General features: G+C 39.1%; 1 protein-coding gene across 2 annotated transcripts in view; it reads right to left on the reverse strand.

Moving 5' to 3' along the window:
• Nucleotides 1-25,963, reverse strand: part of negr1 (neuronal growth regulator 1) — a 529,129-nt gene that overhangs the window by 13,423 nt on the left and 489,743 nt on the right. For both annotated transcript variants that reach the window (XM_072574172.1, XM_072574173.1), the window contains exons 5-6: nucleotides 15,563-15,683; nucleotides 13,241-13,392 (exon numbers count right to left, since the gene is read on the reverse strand). In XM_072574172.1, the coding sequence (XP_072430273.1) occupies nucleotides 13,241-13,392; nucleotides 15,563-15,683 (273 nt within the window). The remainder of the gene's footprint in view (nucleotides 1-13,240; nucleotides 13,393-15,562; nucleotides 15,684-25,963) is intronic.

Genomic DNA, 25,963 nt, shown 5'->3' on the forward strand with positions numbered 1-25,963 from the left:
TGTTTCCCTGTTCTTGTAATTGAACCAGAATTGATTTGTTCTTGATGATTATAACCATTCTTTTTATTGCTGCCCTCATGAGATACCCAGTTTGAGCTGCTAGATCTATCCTTACTGTAACCCGTTTAACGTTGTGGTAGAGACACACAAAATGGTGGAGGGTATTGTCAGAATGTAGATTGAACTTAAACTGCAAAAGGACATATAGTGGTTACTACTATCAATACCAATGGACAGATACACCTGTGATGTGTAGATTGGTGAGAACAAAGTCACTTTTTTTTTGTTTCTGAGATGTGGCTGTTATAAATGAATTGTCATGCCAATGTATGCAAGCCATGTGATGTTTCTGTGTGAGGCTTGAGCAGTGAAAAGTCTGAGAGGGGGAGAGGTCAGAGTTCCGATTGGTTAGTGAGTAATGTGGGCTGACCTGTGTCTGAAGTTAATAATGCAGTCGGTAGGATATGGCATTTGAAGATGCATTTCCTTACATTGCCAATTTATACGAGGTTGTTGACATTTTTGTGGGACAGCATGCATTCTGTGGAATTTGATTCCTGACATTGGTTGCCATGGTTGTTTTATCCCAGTGATTTCTCAGAATTTTTCAGCATTTTCCAGCCCCTTGCAGTTCTGAAGAAGAATGACATATCGAATTTGAAATGTCAACTCTGTTTCTCTCTCCACAGGTGATGCTGGACCTGCTGATTTTCTCCAGCATTCTGTTTTCCTTCAGATTTCTAGTATCCAAAGCATTTTTCTTTTACTTCCTACACTTTGATACAATTTTCCAAGAAGATTCAAGCAGTCACATTTGCAAATGGAAAGCAGCCAATACCTAATTGTTAACACAGGAGTACATTGCAATTGATTTTAGTTGACATTCCCCTTCAGGAGAATTCATGACTGATCTTCAGATTCACTGCTTTCTTTGATGCCTTCAATTTTTCTTTGACCTCTGTCCTCTATTGCGTGCAGCCAGATGACAAGGCATTACAAAAGAAGTCTGTCCTTTATTATTTTAGTGTAGCGCTCTGGGGTGCTAAACTGCCATCAGGAGACTTTTTTTCTTTCTTTCCCTCCCCCACTATGCCTTATTATTTTTCCAGGTTCCACAGCTCGGGTGAAGGGTGTGTGCTCAGCAGTGGAGCCCATTGACCCTAGGGAGTTGGTCAGGTGACTCCCTGAGGTCTTTGAATCTGGTGGCTTAGATAGTCTCCTTGCTAGAGGCAACTGGACCCTCCTTGGCTTGATCTTCCAAGGAACTGCAGGCAGACTGGAGGTGGGGGTCCTAACCCCCTCCAAGGTATCCTGAATGGAGGCTTCTGAGGGGCATGGCAATTTGTGCTGGTGAACGTGTTCCAAAGGTGGTAAGGGGTGTCTCATCAAATCAGTTGGCAGCACAGAGGCGATGCTGGGCTAATGGTGTGGGAGGTTGGGGCAGGAGCCCTGGCAGAGACCAACCGAGGGAAGATGTTGCAGGCAATAGTGAGCGACGGATCATGAACCTGCGTGAAGGAGGGTGCAGTAACAAAGACAGAGTGAATATGAATATGAGTGAGTATGACACTTAGATGTCATATACATGGACTTTAGTAAAGCATTTGATAAGGTTCCCCATGGTAAACTAATGGAGAAAGTGAAGTCACATGGTGTGCAGGGTGTTCTAGCTAGGTGGATAAAGAACTGGTTGAGCAACAGGATAGAGAGAGTAGTAGTTGAAGGGAGTTTCTCGAAATGGAGAAAGGTGACCAGTGGTGTTCCACAGGGACATGTTTTGATATACATGATTGATCTGGAAGAGGGCATTGTTGATCTGATCAGTAAGTTTGCAGATGATACCAAGATTGGTAGAGTAGCAGAAAGCATAGGGGACTGATAAAATATACTGGGGAATATAGATAGACTGGAGAGTTGGGTGGAGAATTGGCAGATGGAGTTCAATCCAGACAAATGTGAGATGATGTATTTTGGGAAGTCTAATTCTATAGCGAACTGTAATGTAAATGGAAAAGTCTCGGGAAAAGTTGATGAGCAGATAGATTTGGGAGTTCAGGTCCATTGTACCTTGAAGGTGGCTACACAGGCGGATAGAGTGGTCAAGAAATCTATGGTACGCTTGCCTTCATCAGACAAGGTATTGAGTATAAGAGCTGACAGGTCATGTTAAAATTGTACAAGACTTTGGTTCAGCTGCATTTAGAATACTGTGTACAGTTCTAGTTGCCACATTACCAAAAGGATGTGGACGGTTTTGAGAGGGTGCAGAGAAGGTGTACAAGGATGTTGCCAGGTATGGAAGGTGCTAGCTATGAAGAGAGGTTGGGTAGGTTAGGATTGTTTTCATTAGAAAAAAGGAGATTTAGGTTTACAAACTCATGAAGCGTATAGACAGGGTGAATAGAGATAAGCTTTTTTTCCCAGGTTGAGGGATTCAATAACGAGAGGTCATGCATTCAAGGTGAGAGGTGAAAAGTTTAAGAGGGATACATGCGGAAAGTACTTTACAGAGAGGGTGGTAGGTGCCTGGAATGCGTTGCCAGCAGGGGTAGTAGAGGCAGGCATGATAGATTCACTTAAGGTGCGTCTGGACAGATGCATGTGTCAGTGGGAGTAGAGGGATACAGATCCTTAGGACTTGGATTTGGATTGGCTCAGGCTTGGAGGGCTGAAGGGCCTGTTCCTGGGCTGCAAATTTTCTTTGTTCTCTTTGTAATCTGGTGAAGTGGAGAAGATTATTGACTTTCCTGCAATGTTGCTGGTTTTCCTCCATTCCCTGGAGATGGTACCAACTCAAGTGGCGACCTCAAACCTGGTGGTGTAGCCTCCTCTGCTGGTCCTCTGGGAACAGCATGCCTCTCCTCTAGACCTCCCTGGCCACTAGGACTTCTAGGTCCTTGTCAGAGAATTGCAGTGCCCTCGTCCCCCTTCTCCAACATCTTGAGAATGACACTCTGAAATTAAACAGGGCAGATTTAGAACACCAGTGGGTACATAGCGGTATCTTAAATGTGGAATGGTTGCCATGGATATTGATCCTTTGGTGGATATCTGCTGCGTGGCAAGTTATTCCAGGAATGGTGTACAGTAAAACAGGGCTAGAATTGTATGAGGGAGATACCACAGGGGTGGGGAAGGTAGTTTATAACTGGCAGAGTTTGGTAACATTTGGCTAGAAATCTTGCTAGACCTCATGGTGAAAACTCTCCAAAAATCTCGACACAACAAATGTAAGAAAAATATAAGACTTAGCCCAAGGTTAGTAATCAGAGTGCTGATAGGTGAGCAGGCTTTGTTGCAAGTTAAAAATTGGGCAGTGAAGACTAGCCAAGAGCTCATTGTCTCATTTAGGCTTGACTAATCCAGAGGCATGAATGAGAATTCCAGCAGCACATGAGCTGAGGCAGGGACACAGTCAGTTGATGATGCTGAAAATAAGCCATCTTAGTGATGGCACTAAGTTACTTGAGGTTCAAATTTGACATGGCAGTTGCGATGCACCTGGCTAAATCTCAGGGAGAGACATGGAGCCTGGCAGCTACCACTGAGGTTTGGAGAGGAGTCAGAAAGCAATGGCTTCATGTAATGAGATAGAAGGGATCACTGATGAAGCCCCGAGATATTTGAGAAGACATTAAGTTGGAGAGGATATGTCAATTATTAACCCTTACTTTCACATGACGAGACAAAACCAAGATGAAAGTGTATAGCAGTGGCCAAATGTACAAATGAGATTTGTTGAAAGGGTGATGAGAATTTGAGAAAATTAGGAAGGGTGTAAAAAAAGGTCAGCAGAATGTAGGGACATAGTGACAATGCTTTATCACAGAGGAGCAAAAATTAGTTCGGGACATGAACCAACATCAAAAGTGTAAACAGAAATAGACTTGGAGAAAATTGCACAGCTATGTTCAGACTGTGCTAAGAAAGGGATTAAGAATAATTTATATGGATAGGCAGGCGGGAAGGGAAGAGAAGATGAGACGTCCACAATGATCAACAACGACAAAAGTGATTGGGAAGGATATGAAAAACCTGTCCGAGAGTAAGTTGGTGCTTGAGCACCTACAGGTTCAATCTACCATGAAGTAAAGCTTGGGGGTGATGAAAATGCAGATACTGATTTCAAAAGCACAGCTGAAGTAATGATATAGGTGAATGACTTTACAAAAACAAAGGGGTGATCTTGGTAATGGGCTACCTTAATTTTGAAATTCAGTTCAGGGTTAAATAGGATTATGATGCTGGTAGCTTAATTTTGAACAAGATGACAGGAAAGTTGACTGAATTTAACCTGGGATAAAAGATGCTGAGTCATGCTAATGGATGATTTCACTTTTATCGATCTTGATTGAATGAAAGTTCTTTCTCATAAAGGACATTAGTCCTTTAAACAGTTGACTGATGTTTTAATTGAGTTCATATAACGCAGTCCACAGCTGAACATCCTTTCTGGTAAAATAGTATTAAGGAACAATGTTTATGTGTTAGAAACATAACCAGTATATTTCAGTGCCAGGGCCTCTACCCTTGCAGTTTTTCACTTGAATAATCTTTTCAGTACTGTTGTATTCATAAAAGTGACATGATAAATTGTGTGCATACTCATTTTGAGAAATAAATCTTTTGAATGTTCAAAATACAATTCAATTGAGCACCCCGCACTAGAAAAAAAAGTAATTATCCTTCCAGTTGAAACAATTTTTTTTGGTATCAATTGTTTCAAAGGAAAGGGTACATTTGATTTAGAAGCATAATATTCTAATATAGGTTTGACTTGTTAGAGTTAGATTGCTGAATTTCTTGCAATTTTTTCATATTGCCACACACTGCAAATAAACTTCTTTTCTGTAACTGAGATAATAGTAACAGACATCTTTTGGAATTTGTGGTGATTTGATAATGTGACACTGAGTAAAGAACACAAACACTCCCTAGATGGTTTTCTGGTCACATTGTTGACTAAATGCAGGAGTTGGGGAAAACCAGAGATGAGTCATTCATTACAGACTGCTCTGATGCATCCTGTGGACTAGAACAAACATTTTAAATTGAGGTGAAAGTATCCTGGTTGCCCATCTGTTCCAACTCAAGTTTGAGTATCCAAGCAGAATGCACTGTCCCTTTGCAATCATTTTGAACTGCATGAAAAACAACTTGTAAAAAACAGATTTATCAAAGATACAATTCACTTTTCAAGCCAAGTCTGGCTTCATTTAAAGCTTTAGCTGGGGTAGTGCAAGACTCATTTGTGCTACCAACTTGAGCCTATCATCTTGTGCTTGCTTTCTTTAAAAACAAAGGATGTGTATTTTGCGCTATACAACTCTGAATAGTTATGCATCTTTGCTCACTCAAAGAAAAGCTAACAATGCCATGCAAGACAGGATCCTATCACAGATAAAGACTGTGAGTTTGTGAAAGGCATTAACCATGATTTAGCTTGAAGAGCAAGACAAACTAGATAAGTTTGTGAAAAAGAAACACTGAAAAAGGAATAATTTAAGTGTAAACTTGTATGATGCTTTAAAAAAACTCGAATTTTACCCATTAAAAAGTCAACCATTTCAGACTGCCTGATTTCAAAGTCTGAGATAGACACTTGCTAAATTAAAGAATCTAGTTCAAGGGCTCCAACAAAATTGAAAAGTGTACGAGAGAAAATTAGGCAAATACTGATGCTAGTAGTGAACTTTATTGCCATAGCTTATAAAATATAGAAGGAAAGTAAGTTATTGGAAGAGATTTCAGATTGTTATCAAGAATGATTGCTTGGAATTTCTGCACTTATAGTTTTATTTCAAAATATATTTTTCCCATGGCATTTGTTGACAACAGTAAAACCTGGAAATGTTAGCTTGCTTGGGCCTAGACTACCCATGTTGTGGATGGTGAGAGGGGGACTTTGTTTTGACCCCTTCTTTCTAAAACATCAATTGCAATTATGTCAAGTGGCCAAACTTCCAAGAAATAATTGGAAAATAAAGTTTCTAAGCTTAGGAACTTAACCCAGATTGATCAATAGCTCCATTAACCCATGGTGCAGCAGTTCCTCTAATTCTGGATGGCACTGAGCTTTAACCGGTGTCCCAATGCAACTTTTCTACCTCATGAAATTTCTTTTTTCACTCTCACTTCTTTGAATTTTTCTAAACAACAGTTTACCAAGTACACAGACAGAATCCGCATTTAACAAAGTTCTGCTGGGTAATCTGCTGCAAATTTATAGTTTTCTCACACCAAACCTGATAGCCTTGCAGCTCTCTCAGGGCTAAACAAGCATGCTCATAGACATGCAGTATAGCCATAAATGATAGTTACATCTTTCACAAATTTGAACCTTCAAGTATTTGAACATATGAAACAATTTAGTATAACTTGGCTGTCAAATGATTATTAATTAATGACATCCAGACTGTCCTGTGATTTGGAGACACCTTTGTAGGGTGGGCGGCACGGTGGCACAGTGGTTTGCACTGCTGCCTCACAGTGCCAGAGACCCGGGTAAGTAATCTAATCTAATCTGATATGACATAACTGCAACAAACTGGCACCTAACACAAGGAGGCAGAATTACTCAGCACTTACAGGCTCTCATCTCCATTAGATATAACATATCTTAACAGCCTTAACTAGAGAATAACATGGCAAATCAGTGAAGAGAAGCCTTCATTCTTACCTAGCTTTGTCTTTGTCTAAGTCTTGCCTTTATTATCTACATTCACAGACATGTAAATAGAATACTGTTAGTGTTTTATAATACATCATTGTCAAGTTTTGAAACTGTGCCCTTAAGTCTAGGTTATTAATATATATCAAGAAAAGCAGTGATTCTAACACTTCTTCCCTGGGTTACACCACAGTCTGAAAAATAACTGTTCTCCTTTTCTTGTCACTCAACCACCTTGGTATCAGTGCTGCCACAGTCCTTTTAATTCCTTTGGCTTTTTCTGTAACTTTTTATCAAAATGCCTTATGAAGCCCATTGTCGTGTCATAGCTTGTGTGTTTTAGAGATATATTTTCTTAAGTTTAAAAATAGAATTTTAAACTTAAGTTCTGTGAACATAACCTGGTAAACAATTTTAGGTCTGTACACCATTACATGCTTAAAATAATTACAATTACAAAAGTAAAATTATAAAATGGCAAGTGTGCTTAGTTAGCTAAAGAGCTGGAAATACACAATGTGCATTTATTGCAGTAAAGGATGAGTTATTCATGTTATTAAGAATATGTTATTCATGTGGTAAAGGGAATGTTATGAATGAATGGAAACTTTGGAATTAAAAGGTAGCAGATCTGCATTCTTCCATGGCATTGTGGTTTATTTGTAACAGTAGAATTGGCCACATTTCCATGGAGATGGGTGGAGCTTAGTGGGTTTTTTTTTGTTTACCTCTATGAAATCAGTTTGAGTGTAGCAGCAGGCAAAAACTGGGTGATGTTTGGAAGAACACCTAAGATCTACGTCAGCTTTGGGTCATATATAGCTTTTGGTTCTTTTGAAATTGAGAGTTGAAGCCAGCCCTACCTTTGAAATAGATCCATCATCCATGACAAGCCTGCAATAGGGAGTTGATATTCAGTACAAGATAAAGGGTAGAAAAGGAATAAAAGCTGGAAAGTTTATTAAACTGGAAGCTAAAGGAAGAGATCTATTTTAATCCTCTCAATAAAAAGTAGTTAACATGGTTTCACTTCTGGCAGTATTAGCTCAGTTGCAGTTTGAAACCAAAGTGACAAATTCTTAGCAATTAGGGCATTTACTGAGGTTTTAAACCACTGCTCAGGAATCATTGGGAGGTTTGAGTTGTAGAATTCAAAGTCATGAAAGAAATTGAGGGCTGCTTAGTCAAAAGCTGTGATAGAAGGAACTCCATGAAAATTTGTACCTTGAAGAATAGCTAGAATACTGAAGAGAAATCAGGATAAATGCCACCAGCTGTGACATACCATATATATGTTTGGTTTGGTCTGAGATAAGGAAGTTCTTAAAACTGTGCGGAAGATAATAAAAAGTTGAACTAAGTTTGTAATGTAAGTTTTTAAGAACTATTGTGTTAAGTTAATAGGGAGTACCTTATTTTGTGGAGTTTGCACACTCTCCCCGTGTCTGTGTGGGTTTCCTCCGGGTGCTCCGGTTTCCTCCCACAATCCAAAAATGTGCAGGTTAGGTGAATTGGCCATGATAAATTGCCCGTAGTGTTAGGTGAAAAGGTAAATGTAGGGGAATGGGTCTGGGTGGATCGCGCTTTGGTGGGTCAGTGTGGACTTGTTGAGCCGAAGGGCCTGTTTCCACACTGTAAGTAATCTAATCTAATCTTATTTATCTTGATATCTGCAATTAAGATTGCATCACAACAACCATATTATTCTCATAAAACAGTTTTGGTTAATTAAAGAACTCCAGAAAGTATCTCATGCACGATCTGTCCTTAATAAATCCATGCTGGCTGTCTTTGAATTCACATTTGAATTCATATTAATTCAAATGATTGTTGATGTGATCCTGAGTTATTATTTCTCAGAGTTTTCCTACGTCCGAGGTTATGCTCACTGTCTGGAATAGTCATTACATCCTTTATAAATGAAGGCTGTTACATTTACAATTCTCCAGTCGTTTGGCAGTACCCAAGTATTTAAATGGGATGAGAAGATTATGGTCTGGGCCTCGACGATTTTCCTCCCTTATTTTCCTCAGCATCCTAGGAAGCTTCTCCTGTGCCCCAGTGACTTAGTGGCTTATCAAGTGCAGCAAGTTATCCAATATATACACTTCATCAAATTTTTATCCCATCCAATGTCTCAAAACCTCCTCTTTAATCATGGCTATGACAGAATCTTCTTGCTTGGTAAAGAAAGACACAAAGTATTCATTTTGAGCCTCAGTCCAGTCTGCTGCCTCAATACATAAGTTTCCTTTCGATTCATCATTGGCTCCACTCCATCTTTTACATCCCTTTTACTATGTAAATGGCGATATAGGGCATTTCCATTTCCTCTATGTTAGATGCCAAACTCTTAATTTCTCTTTGCTTCCCACAGTTCTTGTTTCACTTCCATTCTGATCCTTTCATACTTAACCTAATTCTTCCTTGTATTGTCCACCTGACATTTATCATATGTACTCTTCAGTTTACTTTTTGTGTCATCCAGAATTTTGTTTTTCTCCCTTGGGTGAATGTACTTTGGCCATACCTGAAGTATTAAAGGCAGCCCATTGTTCTGTCATAGTTTTCTCTGCACAGGCTTTGATTCCATTTTATTAGACACTATTATCCCCTTGAGACTGATTACTAAACTGAACGATCTCAGACTAAGCCCCACTCTCTGCAACTGGATCCTCAGTTTCCTGACCCACAGGTCACAATCAGTGAAGATTAGGGACAATATTTCATTCTCACTAACACTCAATACTTGAGCTCCCCCAGGGGTGCGTACTCAGCCTCCTACTGTACTCACTGTATACGCATGACTGAGCCGCCAAATACCAGGCTAATGCTATTTACAAGTTCACTGATGACACCACAATAGTCGGTCGAATCTCAGATGATGACAAAATAGACTACAGACGAGAGATGGAAGACCTGGTAAAATGGTACACTGAGAACAACCTAGCTCTCAATGCCAGCAAAACCAAGGAACTCATTATTGACTTTTGTCGGGATGTTATTCATTATCCCCCTACACATTAACAGCACAGAGGTGGAACGAGTGGAGAGTATCAAGTTCCTGGGAGTGGTCATCCACAACAAGCTTTCTTGGGACTCTTAAGGTGGACGCACTGGTTACAAAGGCCCAACATCTCTTCTTCCTCAGGCAGCTGAGGAAATTTGACATGACGGCGAATACCCTTGCCAACTTTTATAGGTGTGCCATTGAGAGCATTCTGTCTGCATGTATCACTATCTGGTATTGTGACTGTATCATTCAAGATCAGAGATAGTTGCAGAGAGTGGTGAACTTTGCCCGGACAATCACAAAGGCCAACCTTCCATCGATAGAATCCATCTCCCAGGCCCGCTGTCAAGGAAAGGCCACCAGCATTCTCAAAGATCCATCCCACCTTGGCAATGTTTTTCTACAATCTCTACCATCGGGGAGAAGGTACAGAAGCCTGAACAAAAGCACCAGCCGGTTTTGAAACAGTTTCTACCCCATTGTTGTTAGAATACTGAATGGACTCACAAACTCTTAACATTTGCCTGTACTTGTGTTTTTGTTTTTGCCACTGTTTATCTATTATTTACTTATCTATGCTATTTAATTCTGTGATCTGCCTGTATTGCTCACAAGACAAAGCAATAAATTCAATTCAATTCAATTCAATTCAACCCCACTAGAGTTGACATTCCCCTGGTTGATCAGTACCAAGTGCTGGCCTTTTATAAGCCAGGTCTCCATTATTGCCATTACATCATGGCCCTGATCTTCAGGTCAGCATCAGAAAGGGTGTACTTGTTCTAACTGCAACTTAATATACCCACATACAATCGTGCCTTCTAATGTCAGGTCCAGTAGTTCTGCACAGAGGTGGAATGCTAATCGCTTAGTGTATTCTAGTGCAGCCACAGCCCCTTCTCACAATGAAAAACAAAACATGCCCATTTAAAGTCTGCCTTCATTCCACTGACTTACATTGTTTTAAATGACCTGTCAACACCACCATTTCACAAATTCTCTTTATCAATGGTGCTAATATCTCATCACCCCTGAAAATACTCAAAAACTCTCTCTTGACAACAATGTTCACATCCTCCTTCATCCCCTGATAATATTCATTCCCCCCACCATTAAATTGCTCATTTCCACACCCTCTCACTCCCTGTCAATGCTGAGTCTTCCAGAAATCCTGGCTCCAGTCAGAAAGTGAGTCAGAACAGGGGATGCAGAAAGGGTTCAGCAATGTTAAGGGACGAGAAGATGGGTTGAACAATGTCTGGAATTGCTGGCCCTGGGGTGAACGTCGCTGGGAGTTAGGATGAATGTTGCTGGGGGTATCTGACTGGTGGAACTTTCTAGGAGGGCTTGTTTATTGCCAAGAGGGGGCATTGATGAACATTACTGGGGGAGAGTTGAATATTGCTAGAAGTTGAGGGAGATTCATTTTGCGAAGGTGACTGAATATTGCTAGGAGGGGTTGTGAACGTTGCTGGGAGGGGATAAATTTTGCTGGGGTGGGGTGGGCATGAGGGGCACAGTGGTGTGTAGTGTTGAACATTGCTGAAACATGGTGGAATTTTGATGTGAGTGCTCAAGTGCTTTGACTCCTCAGCTGATTTTGATTTATGTAGATTTTATTTCTGTTGTGAGAAACACTGAGCAAGTCTGAGTGAAGTCTTGTAAAATTGGCCCATGTCTCTGTGGAGAAAGTGAGGACTGCAGATGCTGGAGTATCAGAGTTGAAAAATGTGGAGCTTGGTTCAAGACAACTGATCCCACTGTCACAGGAAACACAGAGAAGTCTGACAGGGTACAACAGGCAATCCCACATAAGTACAGCAGACATGCATCCTTTGGAAATTGCTCAGCGTTGTGACATGGGTCAATGACACATGTTCAGGTAACTGTGTGGAAAAACTGGCCCAAATCTTCTGATGTAGGAACTTTGATTCAAAGGTCTCTCCCTAGGTCAGAGGATTTGGTCTAATATTTCTACATAATTGTCCAAACTAGCAGCTGACTAACCATATTTGCTACACTCTTGTGTCTTAACAAAAATAACTCTGTTCCTTACAAAATTTTACTATGCAGTTCCCAGAATATGCTACTGTTATATTATGGTTATGGACTTTCGAACCAGAGGCTGGGATTTGAGGTACTATCCTCTGCATATTTGCAAAACTCCTACTCTTTTTGATGACTAAAGGATCAGTCAGGCTTGCATATAACATTTTGTATACAAGAAAAAATTAGTTAGGCTTGGTCAATTAATCTAACATGTCATTTGGTGATTACTGGAATCAATTATTAAGGAAGAGACAGCAGAATTTAGAAAATCGTAATGCAATCAGGCTGAGTCAACATGGTTTTGGGAAAGAACAATCATAGTTGACAATTTTATGAAAGATTTTTGAGGGAGTAGCAAACTGGGTGTAGTACCAAGCATTCTAATTCATATTTGTTCAGAAAAGTTGGAAGCAGTAGATCCTCCATCCAAATACTGTACAATTTACTCAGAATGACAGGCAATCCTCATTAACATACAGGATGCAGACTGAAGCCTTATTTGTAGCATTTATTTTACCAGGCAGGATATTTACACTAGAGTATGCAATTACTGTTTAGCTATTTCTAGACACACCATTAAGCAAAAATTTACACTGCTCCCTTTGTTATTTTAGACTGCAGTCACAGGAGAACCTTGGTGTTATGGTGTTAAAAATGCCAGTATCAAATTATACTTAGCTCTCAAGAGGGTAAACTCACAGCATTGTATAGCTGGCAGGTCTATATTAGATTTCAGTTGGTGTGTCTGGAGAATGAAAGATAATTTGACATTCTAGCAGCTATTCACCCTCATTTGCTACTGTGACAACTCGATTCATTTGAAGTTGAAAGCACTGCCAAGTTGGGCAAGTGTGTTAATCTCTTGGGGTGGTAGGGTAGTCAGGTTTGACAAAAAGCTAACCTTGCAGTGAGGCTTTTAAAACTGAAACAAGGATCTGTGAAAGCTGGAGGCAGTCAGGCAATAAAATACTTCTTAGAAGGTTGTAAAGATTGGAATCAGCAGGAAGAGAAGGATCTATCTTTGCAACAGAGCAAATTGCAGAGGAATTACTGCAGAAGACTTTTAATACTGACTGAAGTTAGTGCCTATAATGGATTACAAGATTCCTGCCTCACCTTCCAACTTCAAAATCTCTGTTTAATTCTGGTACTTAACAATGCCGACTGCTGCCGTGTATATATCATTGAAAGCCAGGGCATGAAAATGCCCTTGAAGGTCATCTATTGGTCTGCATGCAATTGTTCTCTGGCCTCAAGTTCGCTGGAGTTCAAATCAGGAATATCTATGAAAACTGAGATGCGGTACAGAAGAAATTGAGTAAGTGAATCATTCAGTTGTAAATTAACTAAAAGGAAGAATGCTTAAATGGACTTACATAGATAGATCTTGACACCAACATTGAAATACCATGACATTTATGAAATAAAATGGAAAGTTCATAAATCTAGCTCTTTAAAGCCCATTTCATTTTGAATTAATACACATAGGAATCTCTCATATGACTTACTGTGTAGAAAATGACTAGCACTACTTGTCCCAAGCTTATTAGCAGCCACGCACGTGTAGTTGCCATAGTGATCCTCTGTAATGTTGGTAACAGTGAGAATTGATCTGGTACTGAAGTTCTTGATTTGAATCCCCTGCCTTCCAGAGGCCAACCTGATGGATTGACAGAAACAAGTACAGTGATTAAAAAGCTGTAACCATCACCAAACAAAGCAATCACAGCCTTTCCCTCCTGCACTAAAGCAGAAGCTGTATACTACTGAACTAAAAGCACATTCTCACTGAAAACAAAATTAATTTTCACTGTGGGGTGGGGGGCTGGGGCTGGTAGTGAGCAGAGTATATGAGATGGAGCCAAAATACACAACTAAATTAATTTAACTCCTGTGAGCACCCAGAATATACTCCTGGGAACACTAAGAACATTATCTGATCTTTTGTTGAATGAATGTTATGTGAGCTAAGTAAAACAAGCAGCTTTAGAATTCCAGGAAAGACTATTTTGAAATCATATACTATTTACTTTCCTGAGACCTGAATTTTCTCCATAACAGTTATTAGAAATGTGAATGATGTTTCAATTTCATACGATTTTGATTTCCATCCATTGTACTTTGTTGTTGTTTTTCAGCAAATCTGTTTTTATGAATTAGTTTACCCCCCCCCCCCACTGCTTTAAAATGATTTATTTATAAATTGAACTGTGGGTGGGGTTGAACTGAAGGCTTAAAATTATTGAATTCAATGTTAAGTCCACAAGTCTGTAAAGTGTCAAATTGAAAAATGAGGTGCTGTTCCTCAGACCGACATTGAGTTTCATTACATGGAAAAAGAGAAAATCTCAAAGGTTGAAAAATGAATGATAAAAATACACAGTTGTTCACCTTCATTCTGCTCTTTCTTTTCCATCTCAAGCTACTACTGGCTAACTGGTTCTAATGCCTTGCCTGTGGAAATAGTTGACAATTAATGCATTTTTAGAAGAACTTCAAATTTATCATCTTTGCAGTATTCCGCTGTCTCAGTTGATCTTTTATGCTGGATTTTACAATGCATCAGTATTTTAAATTTATGGAGTGGCTATGAGCTGGATTTTCATTTTGGGTTCAGGTATCTAATGGCTGAGTCATTTCTGGGTCCCACCATGTCAACATCAGTGATCTAATATGATGTGATCTGATTGTTTTAACGGAAAAGTCCCTAATGTCCCCAGGCAAGTTCAGTACCTAATTAAGCATATAGGAGGTAAGAACTAGCCTTGAAGGTAATATTTAAAGGCCAAAGTCAGGTAATACTGGGGCTACCGATGACTAGAAGAATGAAGCAGGCAGGAGAGCAGGGAGCCAGCAATTTCATGGTTCAAGTGCTCACTCTTCATGAATTCAAGCAATTCTATTCAAACTATGGTCACGTTGTGTTACTACATCAGCACTTCAAATTGACTATTGCTTTTTATACAAGATGCTTCAGCAGCAGCCACAGTTAGTAATGGATCCCCATTGTGATCCTGATGGCTGTGTACTACTTGTTCCATACAGTTTTCAGTTATTAACAGATAATCACATTTTCGATCCCTTTCAAGCCTATTAACAAACTCATCAATGAGCTTAACAACAATTTAATTGGAGGCATGTAAGCTACTCCCTTTACACATTCTGTCAGAGAGACCACTGCACCAATGGAGGTGCTACCTTTAAGGCCCAGGTTCAAGTCCCAACTGCTCCAGAGGTGAGTCATAATATTCTTGAATGGGTTAATTAAAAAAAAAATCTAAAATTCTATCAGAAATGCTTTGGAAGACCAACACACCATCCAATATGTGTAGTGTCAGGCTCTGCCCACACCTGACCTTTCCCTCACAGTTGATTATAAGTCTTGCCCCATCACACCCAGTAGCTACCTTTGCAAAAGGAGATAGGATATTTAATGGTTTGATTTCCACCCCCTTCTCTCAACCCCTCCATTCCCTGAATCCAGCCACATTCCTCACTTGTCCTTACCTGGATTATGAAAGCTGATTTCGCAATCTCCTCGAAGCTCAAATCTTTTCTTTACAACTACCATGTGCCTGATTTACGTTCCTACATTAGCTGTACTTCGAATGTAAGTGGTCTTTTTGATTTAGAGATATGATATTTTGTGTTCAATAACAGCTCAATTCTTACTGTTGTGTATTATATTTAGCCACTTCTGTAACAAATCAAGCTAATGTTTTTACACTGTAGCTATCAATCACAGCCATTTTGTTGAACATATGGCATGAGGATCTGAGCCAAGCAAAGATAAAGCAAAAAATATGCTTTTGGTCAGAATGTGGACTTACTTTTTGTCTCCTTTGTACCATTCAAAGGCTGCTGCAGGAACTGCTAAAGCTTCACATCGCAACAATCCTCCTTTACCCAGTACCATTCCAGGGCTCTTAATTTCCATTATTGCAGGAGGGTCTAGAACAGAAAACAGTCAACATGTTGGCACAGAATTCACAGACAAGGTATGAAATACTGAAATATTTTCTAATGTTGGACTGATAGATTTTGGATCTGCAGAGGTCTGCAGGCCACTCTCTTTAACATTTCACACTCAGCGTGTGTGTACTTCACACATACACAACAAACATCATTGCATTTATTTCAAAAAAATTATAAACTTACACACATTGCCAATGTTACATAGTATACAAATTCAAGGCACACAATGCCATTCATAAAATAATTTTAAAGCCTACAGCAGTTTACATTGCTGTTTTAATTTAGTTATCTTGCAAAACTTTTCTTCCAATTCCTATAAAAACAGGAACTTCCATTGACATAACATTTCATAACTTCAGAAATTGCACATACAATTAGTTATTTGTAAAGTACTGTGACTGCTGGGCTAGTAGGCAAAAGCGAAACCAAGATATGTTTACATAAGGGCCCATAACAGCAGGACTTGAATGACCAAATAATTATGTTTTGAAACTGTGGTTCATGAACAACTATTATCAAAGATAGTAAATATTGTGGTCATATCTACCAGAACCAGCTGAGATTTCTTGGTTAGACTCACAGGCACCAGCCTTACTACTGGTGTTAATCTAAGTTAGTGATACCAAGTGCTGATGACATGCTTCCTTGGAGGAGGTCTATATGAAGCCTTCAGCAGAAGTGAGGCCTGGGCTTGTTGAACACAATATGTTTATTACATGATACCTAATAACCATTTATATTACTTCTCAGATTAGATTTAAGAGTAAGTATGCATTACTGTTCAGCTACTGGTTAGCTCCTCCAGAGACAGTTCTTTATATCTTGATGGGTAGAGGTTATCTTGTGAAGTCAGCTACCCTATCAGGTGCTGATTGCCTACACAATATTTCTCCACACCCTCTCCCTCAACCCCCCTCTCTGTCTAAGATTTTTCTAATTATTAGATTCTTTATATTAGTTTTAAATGAATAAAAAGATTTAGTAAATAGGATTAAAACTCCCTATCTCACACTAAACCTCTGACATTATAAATGGCTGACAAATTTACTGGAATGGATGTCAAAGCATTCAAGCTCAGCCATTACTATGCTGAAACTAAATGGATCTTTGATTTGATTACTTTACAGTATGGAAACAGGCCCTTCAGCCCAAAAAGTCCACACTGACCCTCCGAAGAGCAACCCACCAAGACCCATTCCCCTACACCTAACACTACAGGCAACTTAGCATGGCCAATTCACCTAACCTGCACGTTTTTGGACTGTGGGAGGAAACCGGAGCATCCGGAGGAAACCCACGCAGACTTGGGGAGAATGTGCAAACTCCACACAGACTGAGGTGGAATTGAACCCAGGTCTCTGGCGCTGTGAGGCAGCAGTGCTAACCACCGTGCCACCCATAAATTTTCTTGAATGTCCTTCACAGAGGATGAGTTCTGGCATCAATGTTACTGTTGAACAACTATCTCCCTTGGAGAATTTTTGGTTTCCTCAAGTTATATCAGAGAAGATAGCTGTATTTCTAAAATAAATCATCTACACCTTTTGATGTTGCAATAAGCAGACTTGCAAGTGATCTTTTTTTCCTATATATTATTTTGATAACATCACTATTTTATCAGTTAGCGAGGCTGACTGTGCTGCTTTGGTACTGTTTTTGTAAGTAGCTGAATTGACTTGTTCTGGAGTCTACTAACTCCTGTCGCTTGCACTGTCAAAGATGTCCAATGCTTAGATTTTAAAGTTTCATATATGGTTGGAAGACAATTGAAAAACCTCTCCAAATCTTTGAAATCAATAGTATCTTTTGATCCTTTAGTTGTGAAGAGTTGTCAGACACCAACACATGATTAACCTTGTTTTTTCTTCTTTTGGGTTCAGCAAAAATTATTCAAAGACCTGAGAGACCTTCCTCTTGTTCAGCAGATTTAGATTGAACACTGGCATCTGGCTTCTAAGCCGGCTGAAGTCCTTTAACATATACAGAATTTTAAGAGCAAAGCATGTATTTCTGCTGATATGTGAAATGTGTCGTGTTCTGGTGACATACACCAATTTCACACAGTATTAGTCTCTGTGTTTAAAACTACTTTCAGCATTGCTTTGATTTGGAGTGATGTTCTGTCTGCACATGCAGTTCTTTGTTAGAAGATTTGAGTTTAATTCTTTTCAAACCAAGGATGATTTCAGATAGTACTCTCCCTGGTGTCAGATTTGAAACAACTCAGATGTCTGTTAACCCGTATGATCACTGCTATGTTGGGTTTAGATGACTTGATTGTTACCCCCAAGGAATGGCTACATTTCCTCTTCCAAAGGTGGTATGTCATCATATCAGAATGTGTCGTTCTAATGAATGTAAACCTTGATAATCAGGTTTTTTTCCCCTAAAGATGCATACTGTCAGTTACTTTGTAAAAGTAAAAATGAAAAATTCTGTGGGTCAAAGATTATCTTTGACCTTTACACATTCTCTGGAAATGTCATAAAAGTTACATTGGGGTAATAGACAACCTTTCTATTTTTGTGTTTGTCAACTCCATTGTCTGGAAAAGTAATTTCTCACATCAAAATGTTTAAAGACTTTGTGATGATCTATCATGTGATGCACTAAGGTTTTCATACCTTAGAAAGATGACAAAGTTCGATGATCCTCTTGAATGAGGTTTACTTTCTGTTCTGATCATTCACCTGTGCTGTTGTAGATTTTATCTTCCACCACAAAAAGTCATTTTTAATTCCACATAGTAATGTTTAATAACCTCTTCTTGTTCTGTCTTCACAATTTCACATTAATCAGTCATCATTCTGCTGATTTAATGATGTTCTTAATTATATCCTTTTCTCCAATGCTTTTGTAACTTTTCCTGACCATTTAAAATAATTATTATGATGTTTGTTTCCTAGGTTTAGCAATTCAAGCCTGCTTTTAGCTTCTCAGTCTCAAATTTTTCTTCAATATAAAATTTTTCACCCTTTTTCTTAGGTACTTAACTTATTTTGTGTGTCCAGTATTGACTGATTGATCCTGGGTTCATGGTTTGGGTTTTTCCCCTTCTGGCTTTGGTGAGACTGTCCTTGGTTTACACTTTTTTTTTCAGTACATTTCAGTATTTCCGATTGTTTTAGTTTCTGCAGTAGGATTTGTGGTACAATTCTATAGTCTTTTTACTTACTGACTGCTGCTTTCACAAACTAGTTCTGTGGTCTTTTTAGTGATACCCTCAACATTCTCACTGGAACCTTTTGAATATAGGAAGTCTTTGGCAGAAGTGAGTCCATTTTGTGTTGAACAGAATATATTTATTAAATGCTTTTAATAACTATTTATATTACATTAGAGTTGCATGACAGTCTCTTGGAAATGTCTGGTTAGACTGAAGAGTAATTACACTTTATGGTTTAATCATGTGAAACTTAACATGGAATAACATCTTAGACTGGTTAGCTCCTCCCAGGAAAAGATTTTCATTTCTGTTTTGTTTAATACTGAAAAAGAGACCTTCTGCAAATAGTACCACGGGATCCACTAAACTCACCTGAAGAAACTGAGAGGGTCTTTATTACCTGGAAATAAGGTGAGTTGAGTGTGACAGTCTTTGAAGTCAATGCTATATGTGACTGAGTGTGGCATCAAGGACTCCTGGCAAAATTGGTATCAACAGGAATCAGAGAGCAAACTCTATATTGGTTGGAGTTATACCTGTCACATAGGAAGATGGTTCTGGTTATTAGTGATCAGTCATCTCAGCTCCAGGACATCTCTGGAGGAGCTCCTCAACGTAGTGTTCTTGGCCTAACCTTTTTAGCTTCTTCATTAATGACTTTCCCTCCATCAGAAGTGGAGATGTTTGCCAATGATTGCACAATGTTCAGCATTATTTGCAACTCCTCAGATACTACAGAAGTCCATATTCAAATGCAACAAGATCTGGACAATATCCAGACTTGGGCCGACAAGTGGAAAGTGACATTTGTGCCAAACAAATGCCAGGCAATGACCATCTCCAATAAAAGACAATCTAACCACCAACCCTTTGATTATTTAATGGTGTTACCATCACTGACTCCCCCAATATCTATGTCCTCGTGGTTACCATTGACCAGAAACTCAACTGGACTCGTCAAATAAGCATAGATGTTACAATAGCAGATCAAAGGCTAGGAATACTGTGGCGAGTAACTCACTTTCTGACTCCCCAAAGCCTGTTCACCATCTACAAGGCACAAGTCAGGAGTGTGATGAAATATTCCTTACTTGCCTGGATGACTGCAGTTCCAACAACATTCAAGAAGCTTGACACCATCCAGGATAAAGCAGCCTGCTTAATTGACAGTACATCCACAAGCAACCACTCTGTCCAGCACCGAAGCTTGCTTGCAGCAGTGTGTTCTATTTATAAGAGGTACTGCAGAATTCACTAATGATTCTTATACAGCACTTTCCAAATCCATAACCACTTCTTTTTAGAAGGACTAGGGAAGCAGATATATGGGAACATCACCACCTGCACATTCCCTTCCAAGACACTCACCATCCTGACTTAGAAATATATCACCATTCCATTCCTTCATTGCCATTGGCTCAAAAGTCTGGACTTCTCTCCCTAATGGCATTGTCAGGCAACCTATAGTACATGGACTGCAGTGGTTCAAGAAGGCGGCTCATCACCATCTTCTGACGGGCAACGAGGGATTGGCAATACAATGCTGGCCAGCCAACGATGCCCATATCCAATGAGTGAATACAAAGGGAACAACAGCTCCAATGCAGCAGTATTCAAGCACAGAATTTTTTTTTTGCCTGGATTATAGGTCCAAATTCTGGAATGGAGCTAGAGCTTCCTGTTTTAATTTGAAATACTGTCATGGGATTTTGTACATCCACCCAAAGCAGCTCACTTAGCACTTACCAGCAGTTTTGCTTCCACTTATTTTCTCCTGATGCAGGTCTGATTTTACAGCCTGCTCAGAGATAACATATTTTATTGTTAATTGTTAAATATGCTTTTAATGAATTCAGCATTAACTACAAAAACAAAATCTTCCTAAATGATCATTACTACAAGCTTTTAGAGCTTTGATAGGTCCATCTTCTACTATAATTCTATGAGCAAATGTTGGTAATATTCTTAACTATCATTGGTTTTGGTGTTCTAATACACTGAAGCTCAGCATTTTAATTACCTTACCTTCCTTGCTGTTTAACCTGTTAAAGTAACTTAGCACCAACCTTTCAAGTGCACTAGACTTCAAGGTGCATCAATTGTATTTCGCCCATTTTCTACTGAAATGTTAATTTCAAACAAAAAAAACCCTGAAATGGATACATGCAGCACACATTTTGTTATAAGAGCCAGGTGCAAGGTAAATATGGGGGAGGTATTGCAGGGGCACAGGCCAGTAAGGAGAATGAGGGGGATTAGGCAAGATGGTTGGATTGAACATGGAATATAGCAAACATGGGGATGTCAGGCTTGGGAAGAGGATCATTTTTGATCTAAAGAGGGCCCAATAAGGAGGTACACTCCCTTTCCGATATGTGGGCTCAGCACTACTAACTGCCAGGGTGAATAACTCTATTGTTCACCTCGTCATCCTGCCAGTCATGTTGTGGCAGATTTGAAAAGTGCTAATTAATGACCACAAGCACCTCAATTGACAAAAGGTTGCCGTCCACCTGACATCTCCCCTGCCGTTCATATAACACTGCAAGGCCAGCGGAGGAAAAGAAACCTTCAGGGAAGCCATCATGGCCTGTTAGCCCAATCCCCTTGGAGTATAATATTCATTCTGTACATTCAAGTTACAAATGAAGAAAACCAACATTTATGACAATAACGATAAGCTGCAAATCGCATTATTGATTTTGAAGCTTCATACATTTGACACAATGAAAATTTATACTTTGTTCCTTATATTTCCTGAAGTTTTCAGTTTCTGTTGCCACAAACATTTTGTGACTGCATTCCTGCATCCAGCCTTTTCTTGCAATGAGATTTATCAGCGATCAAGACTGGGAATCCAAATGGGTAATTATTTTGATGAATATGGTAGTTTTGGCGCAAGGAAATAATCAGAATTTGCATGTTTGGTTTTGCTAATGGAAGTTAGGCGAACAATTTCAAAAGGCTTTAAATATAATCTCCAAACAAATTCCGAACAATATATGAAACTTCAAAGAAAAGAAAAAACTTATTGTAATCCTAAAAGAGAAAGCACTATCAATATTTTCGACTTAAATTCTGTATGCAGTCTGGAATTCAAATTGAGATGCGTCAGACCACACAGCATTTCAGTTGTCATTACATGGAGCTTAGGACTCCACACAAATTTATATTAGCTAATTGGGTTTTGCCCTTTGCTGCTTGCAGTTTGCATTTTTACATTGCATTTATATTTGGGAAATTATATTTCAGAGTCAGCATTGCCTAACTGTACTATAATGGATCATAATATTTGCCTGCAATTATATATACAACAACTTGATCCACTGCATTTCTATTTGTAAAGGTAAATCAGGATCGTCATTCATTAAGAAAACTGAACTAACTAGAATTGGCAGCTTGAAAAATGATTTTAGATATTATTATTTATTTTTAAATAATAGTTAAGATTTTTGTAGTAAATGCTGCAGGCAGAAACCTTTTCTTGTAGAGCACAATTAGAATAACTAAGCCAGTACACAAGATGGTAGCAAACAAGAAACAAAGATACACTTTTTCTGTTCTCTGGCTGATGGCAGAACTAACTCAAAGCTGCAAAATTTTAACCATGATTAGAACAAAGAGGCAGATCCCAAATCTATCCAACCCAAACTGGGTATCAAGGCTAGAGATCTTGGTGCCAATCTGATCCATCTGAGCCATTCGGCACTCGCAAGGAGTTTAAGTTGCCGTAATCACAAAAACAGGAGTTGCTGGAAAAGCTCAGCCAGTCTGGCAGTAACTCTGGAGAGAAATCAGAGTTAATGTTTTGGGTCAAGTGACCCTTCCTCAAAACTGAGGAAGAGTCATTGGACCCAAAATGCTAACTCTGATTTCTCTCCACAGACACTGACAGATGTGCAGAGCTTTTTCAGCAATTTCTGTTTTTGTTTCTGATTTACAGCATCCGTAGTACTTTCGGTTTTTATTTGCTGTGGTAATGTCTGTTTTACTGACATGTTTTATGGCGGAGGTGGGTGACGTAGCCTATGGTCACCAATTTCATTCCTTGCATGTAGTTGGTCATGGATCTCTTCCACAGTACTGCATGCCATTAATGTATGTAGGAAGAATTTCAAAGTTGATACTTAGCCAGTTAGGCCACATGATGAAAGCAGCTGCCTAGGCCATGAATTCCTGGAATGAGTCTTGAAGTAAGAGTTTTTAGCTCAGGAGCAGGGGTGCTACCACAAGACTGCCAAAATAATTCATAAAGTTGTATGAAAGTGGAAAAGGGTACATCAGTAACAATAATAGAAATGTCATAAAAATGCAGGATGAAAAATGATGGAACTGTGTGCCATTTGTCAGCTCTTCAAAAAGTGTCTTGTTATTCATATTATCCAGATGATGGTCTGCGTGTATTACAATCTCTGGGGTCTTTGCACTATGAAATATCATAATAAGAGCTTCACTGTAACATGCAGACTCCACCTGCAGGATAGAACATATGGCGTGCAGGATTTTTTTTAAGATTCCCAAAATAGCACTCAGCTTTTAGCCACACAGGGAAAGAACTCAAATGACCCTGCTAAATTGGTTACAGTACTTCACCGTGTAATGCGGTGTCTTATTTTGCTAATGTGGAACTAAATCATTGTAAGATCTCAGTGTTAAATGTTATAGGGAGATTGTGGGTCATTCAAAATTTAATTGCTATTTTGTCAGGGACTGTGAGCTGTTTTATCCTCCTTACGTCAAATGGAAAAGTGTAAATGCATTGATGGTGTTTCACAGGAGATTAACTAGATTGATGCCTCAAATGAGTGTGTTGTTTTATAAGGTAAGACTGGACAGACTTTCCACTGGAAGGGTGAGGGTTGACTTGATTGAAGTATTTAAGATCCTGAATGGACTGACAAGGTGGACCTGGAAAGGCTATCTCCCTTGTGGATTGGCTTCAGAACTAGGGACACTGCTTTAAAAAATAGGAGTGGCCATTTTAGGACAGAGATTAGGCATTTATTTTGGATCATGTGAATTTGTGGAATTCTCTCCCTCGGTCGGTGGTAGAGGCAGGGTTGCTGAATATGTTTAAGGCAATGGTACATAGATTCTGGTTAGGCAAGGGAATTAAAAGGTTACTGAAGGTAAATGGTAATGCAGAACATCAAAGGAAAACAGAACTATTATGATCTTATTGAATGGTAGTGTGTGTTTGAGTTTGGGGGTGTTCAGATTTGGGGAGTGGGGATTGGCAGGCTGGATTGGGATTTGGGCAGGGACATGAGAAGAATGGAGGAGACAGCCAATTCTCAAGGTGGGCTGGCCACTGTGGTCAAAGTTTAAAAATAAAGATTAAAACATCAAGCACACAACAGGGACTCTCAAGTCCGGCTTGAGTAAAGGCATCTGATCATTTAAATGGCCAACTGCCTCCAAGAACCATGAATGTGTGAATTCTGGACTGCCCCCAATTACACACCCCTCCTCCCTTTCCCCTTTGTTGGGACTTGACTGTCTAAACTTCCTCTGGTATTTCTGCTGCAAAGGACATGTGCTCCACCAACACAAAAATCTCGGCCTCTCTGTGGCCAAGGCTTTTTAATCATACTGCAAGCAAGTCTAAGCCTGCACATGATAAAGCCAACTGCTATGTGTTTTGGTATCAGGTGTTAAAGCTTGTTGTGAATTTCAACAGCATTTGTTCTTTGTCCCCTGCCATGATGACCAGGTAATATTGGCTTATTGTCAGGACGATGATCACTTACTCTTGCTGTTTTTACTTTGGATTAAAAGAGACAATTTAAAACATAACCACGTTATAAAAATTTGCATTCTTAACAAGAGAGATTCCTCACTTTTTTCCACATTTCTCAGAATTAAACAATGTGTTCTTGTCTTCCAAAACTGCTTGATTAACTTCAAGTTTGTGAATTACATGAAACAGCAATCATATTGTCTTACCAATATGACAATCATTGTCCCTTAGACTAAAGGAACAATATTCTAGTTGTTCTGAACTGTGTGTGATCAACTCAAAGTTTTCAAAGTTGAACAGGATTAAAGTTCTCAATGTGGAGTATTTCATTGTTGCAGTACAACAGAGTCGATAACCAAATCAATGAATGAGATCCTGAATTATTTTACTTCATAATCATGGGGAAAAATGGAGATATAATTTTGTACCTTAAAAATACCTGACTAGCTTCCCACAACTGTCTTGTCACTCCATTAACTGGAAACACAGTAGACTTCATGTTGGAAGATTAGGTAGGAAGTTTGAAATCTGTCAATGCCTCCTGCTGTCTGACTTACATCTTTGCAATACTTTTGCAATTGATGCAGGTGTAGGCTGGGAAACTAATTTAAGGCCTCCTCTATCAGAAGGCCAAGCTAGACAGAAGATTGAACTATGCCTGTGCCTGGGTGAAAACACCTCCTCACAGCATGCTTTGCTGCAATGATATAATTTCCTCCCACATGGAAAATGGATGTTGCAAGCACACAATGATAGTCCCTTATATCTTTCACGGATATGCAGGAATGAAAGTAATGTTACGTTGATGTTATTTCAGTAAAACTGGGGGTGGGTAGTAGGAATTCTAAAAAGAAACAAAACTCTCAGAAAACAGATGTAAAATTCTATTTGACTGCTAAATCATGAAACATTTTACATCTCTGGAATTAACATTAATAAGAATACATGTGTCCACCGTTTCTATTCACCTGTTGAAATAAATCTCTTTATATGATTCAGCACCGTATCTTACAATTCAATGTTTAGCTAGGCAAAATGTTACCTCAGTGCTGCCAATCTGGTACGATTCTCACAGTAGCTCCCCCAGTCCTTCCTCAGATGTGCCACTATTCACCCTGACATCACATTTAGGGCAATGTAATTTAGCAAGGATTCATGTGCTCACAAATTAATATTGACAGCATTAGTGGCTAAAAGCTTAATACAATTGAAAGACATTCTTTAGCATATGCTAACTTATTTATTTTAAACCAGTTATATGTTAAATACTTCTGAAACACTGGGCAGAGGAATGTCCTAGAAATGGTTCTCCCTTTTGTCTGCTGATACTGCCAATTTTCCAGATTCTGA

Source organism: Chiloscyllium punctatum, chromosome 7 (genome assembly GCF_047496795.1).
Source record: "Chiloscyllium punctatum isolate Juve2018m chromosome 7, sChiPun1.3, whole genome shotgun sequence".
NCBI classification, from domain to species: Eukaryota; Metazoa; Chordata; class Chondrichthyes; order Orectolobiformes; family Hemiscylliidae; genus Chiloscyllium; species Chiloscyllium punctatum.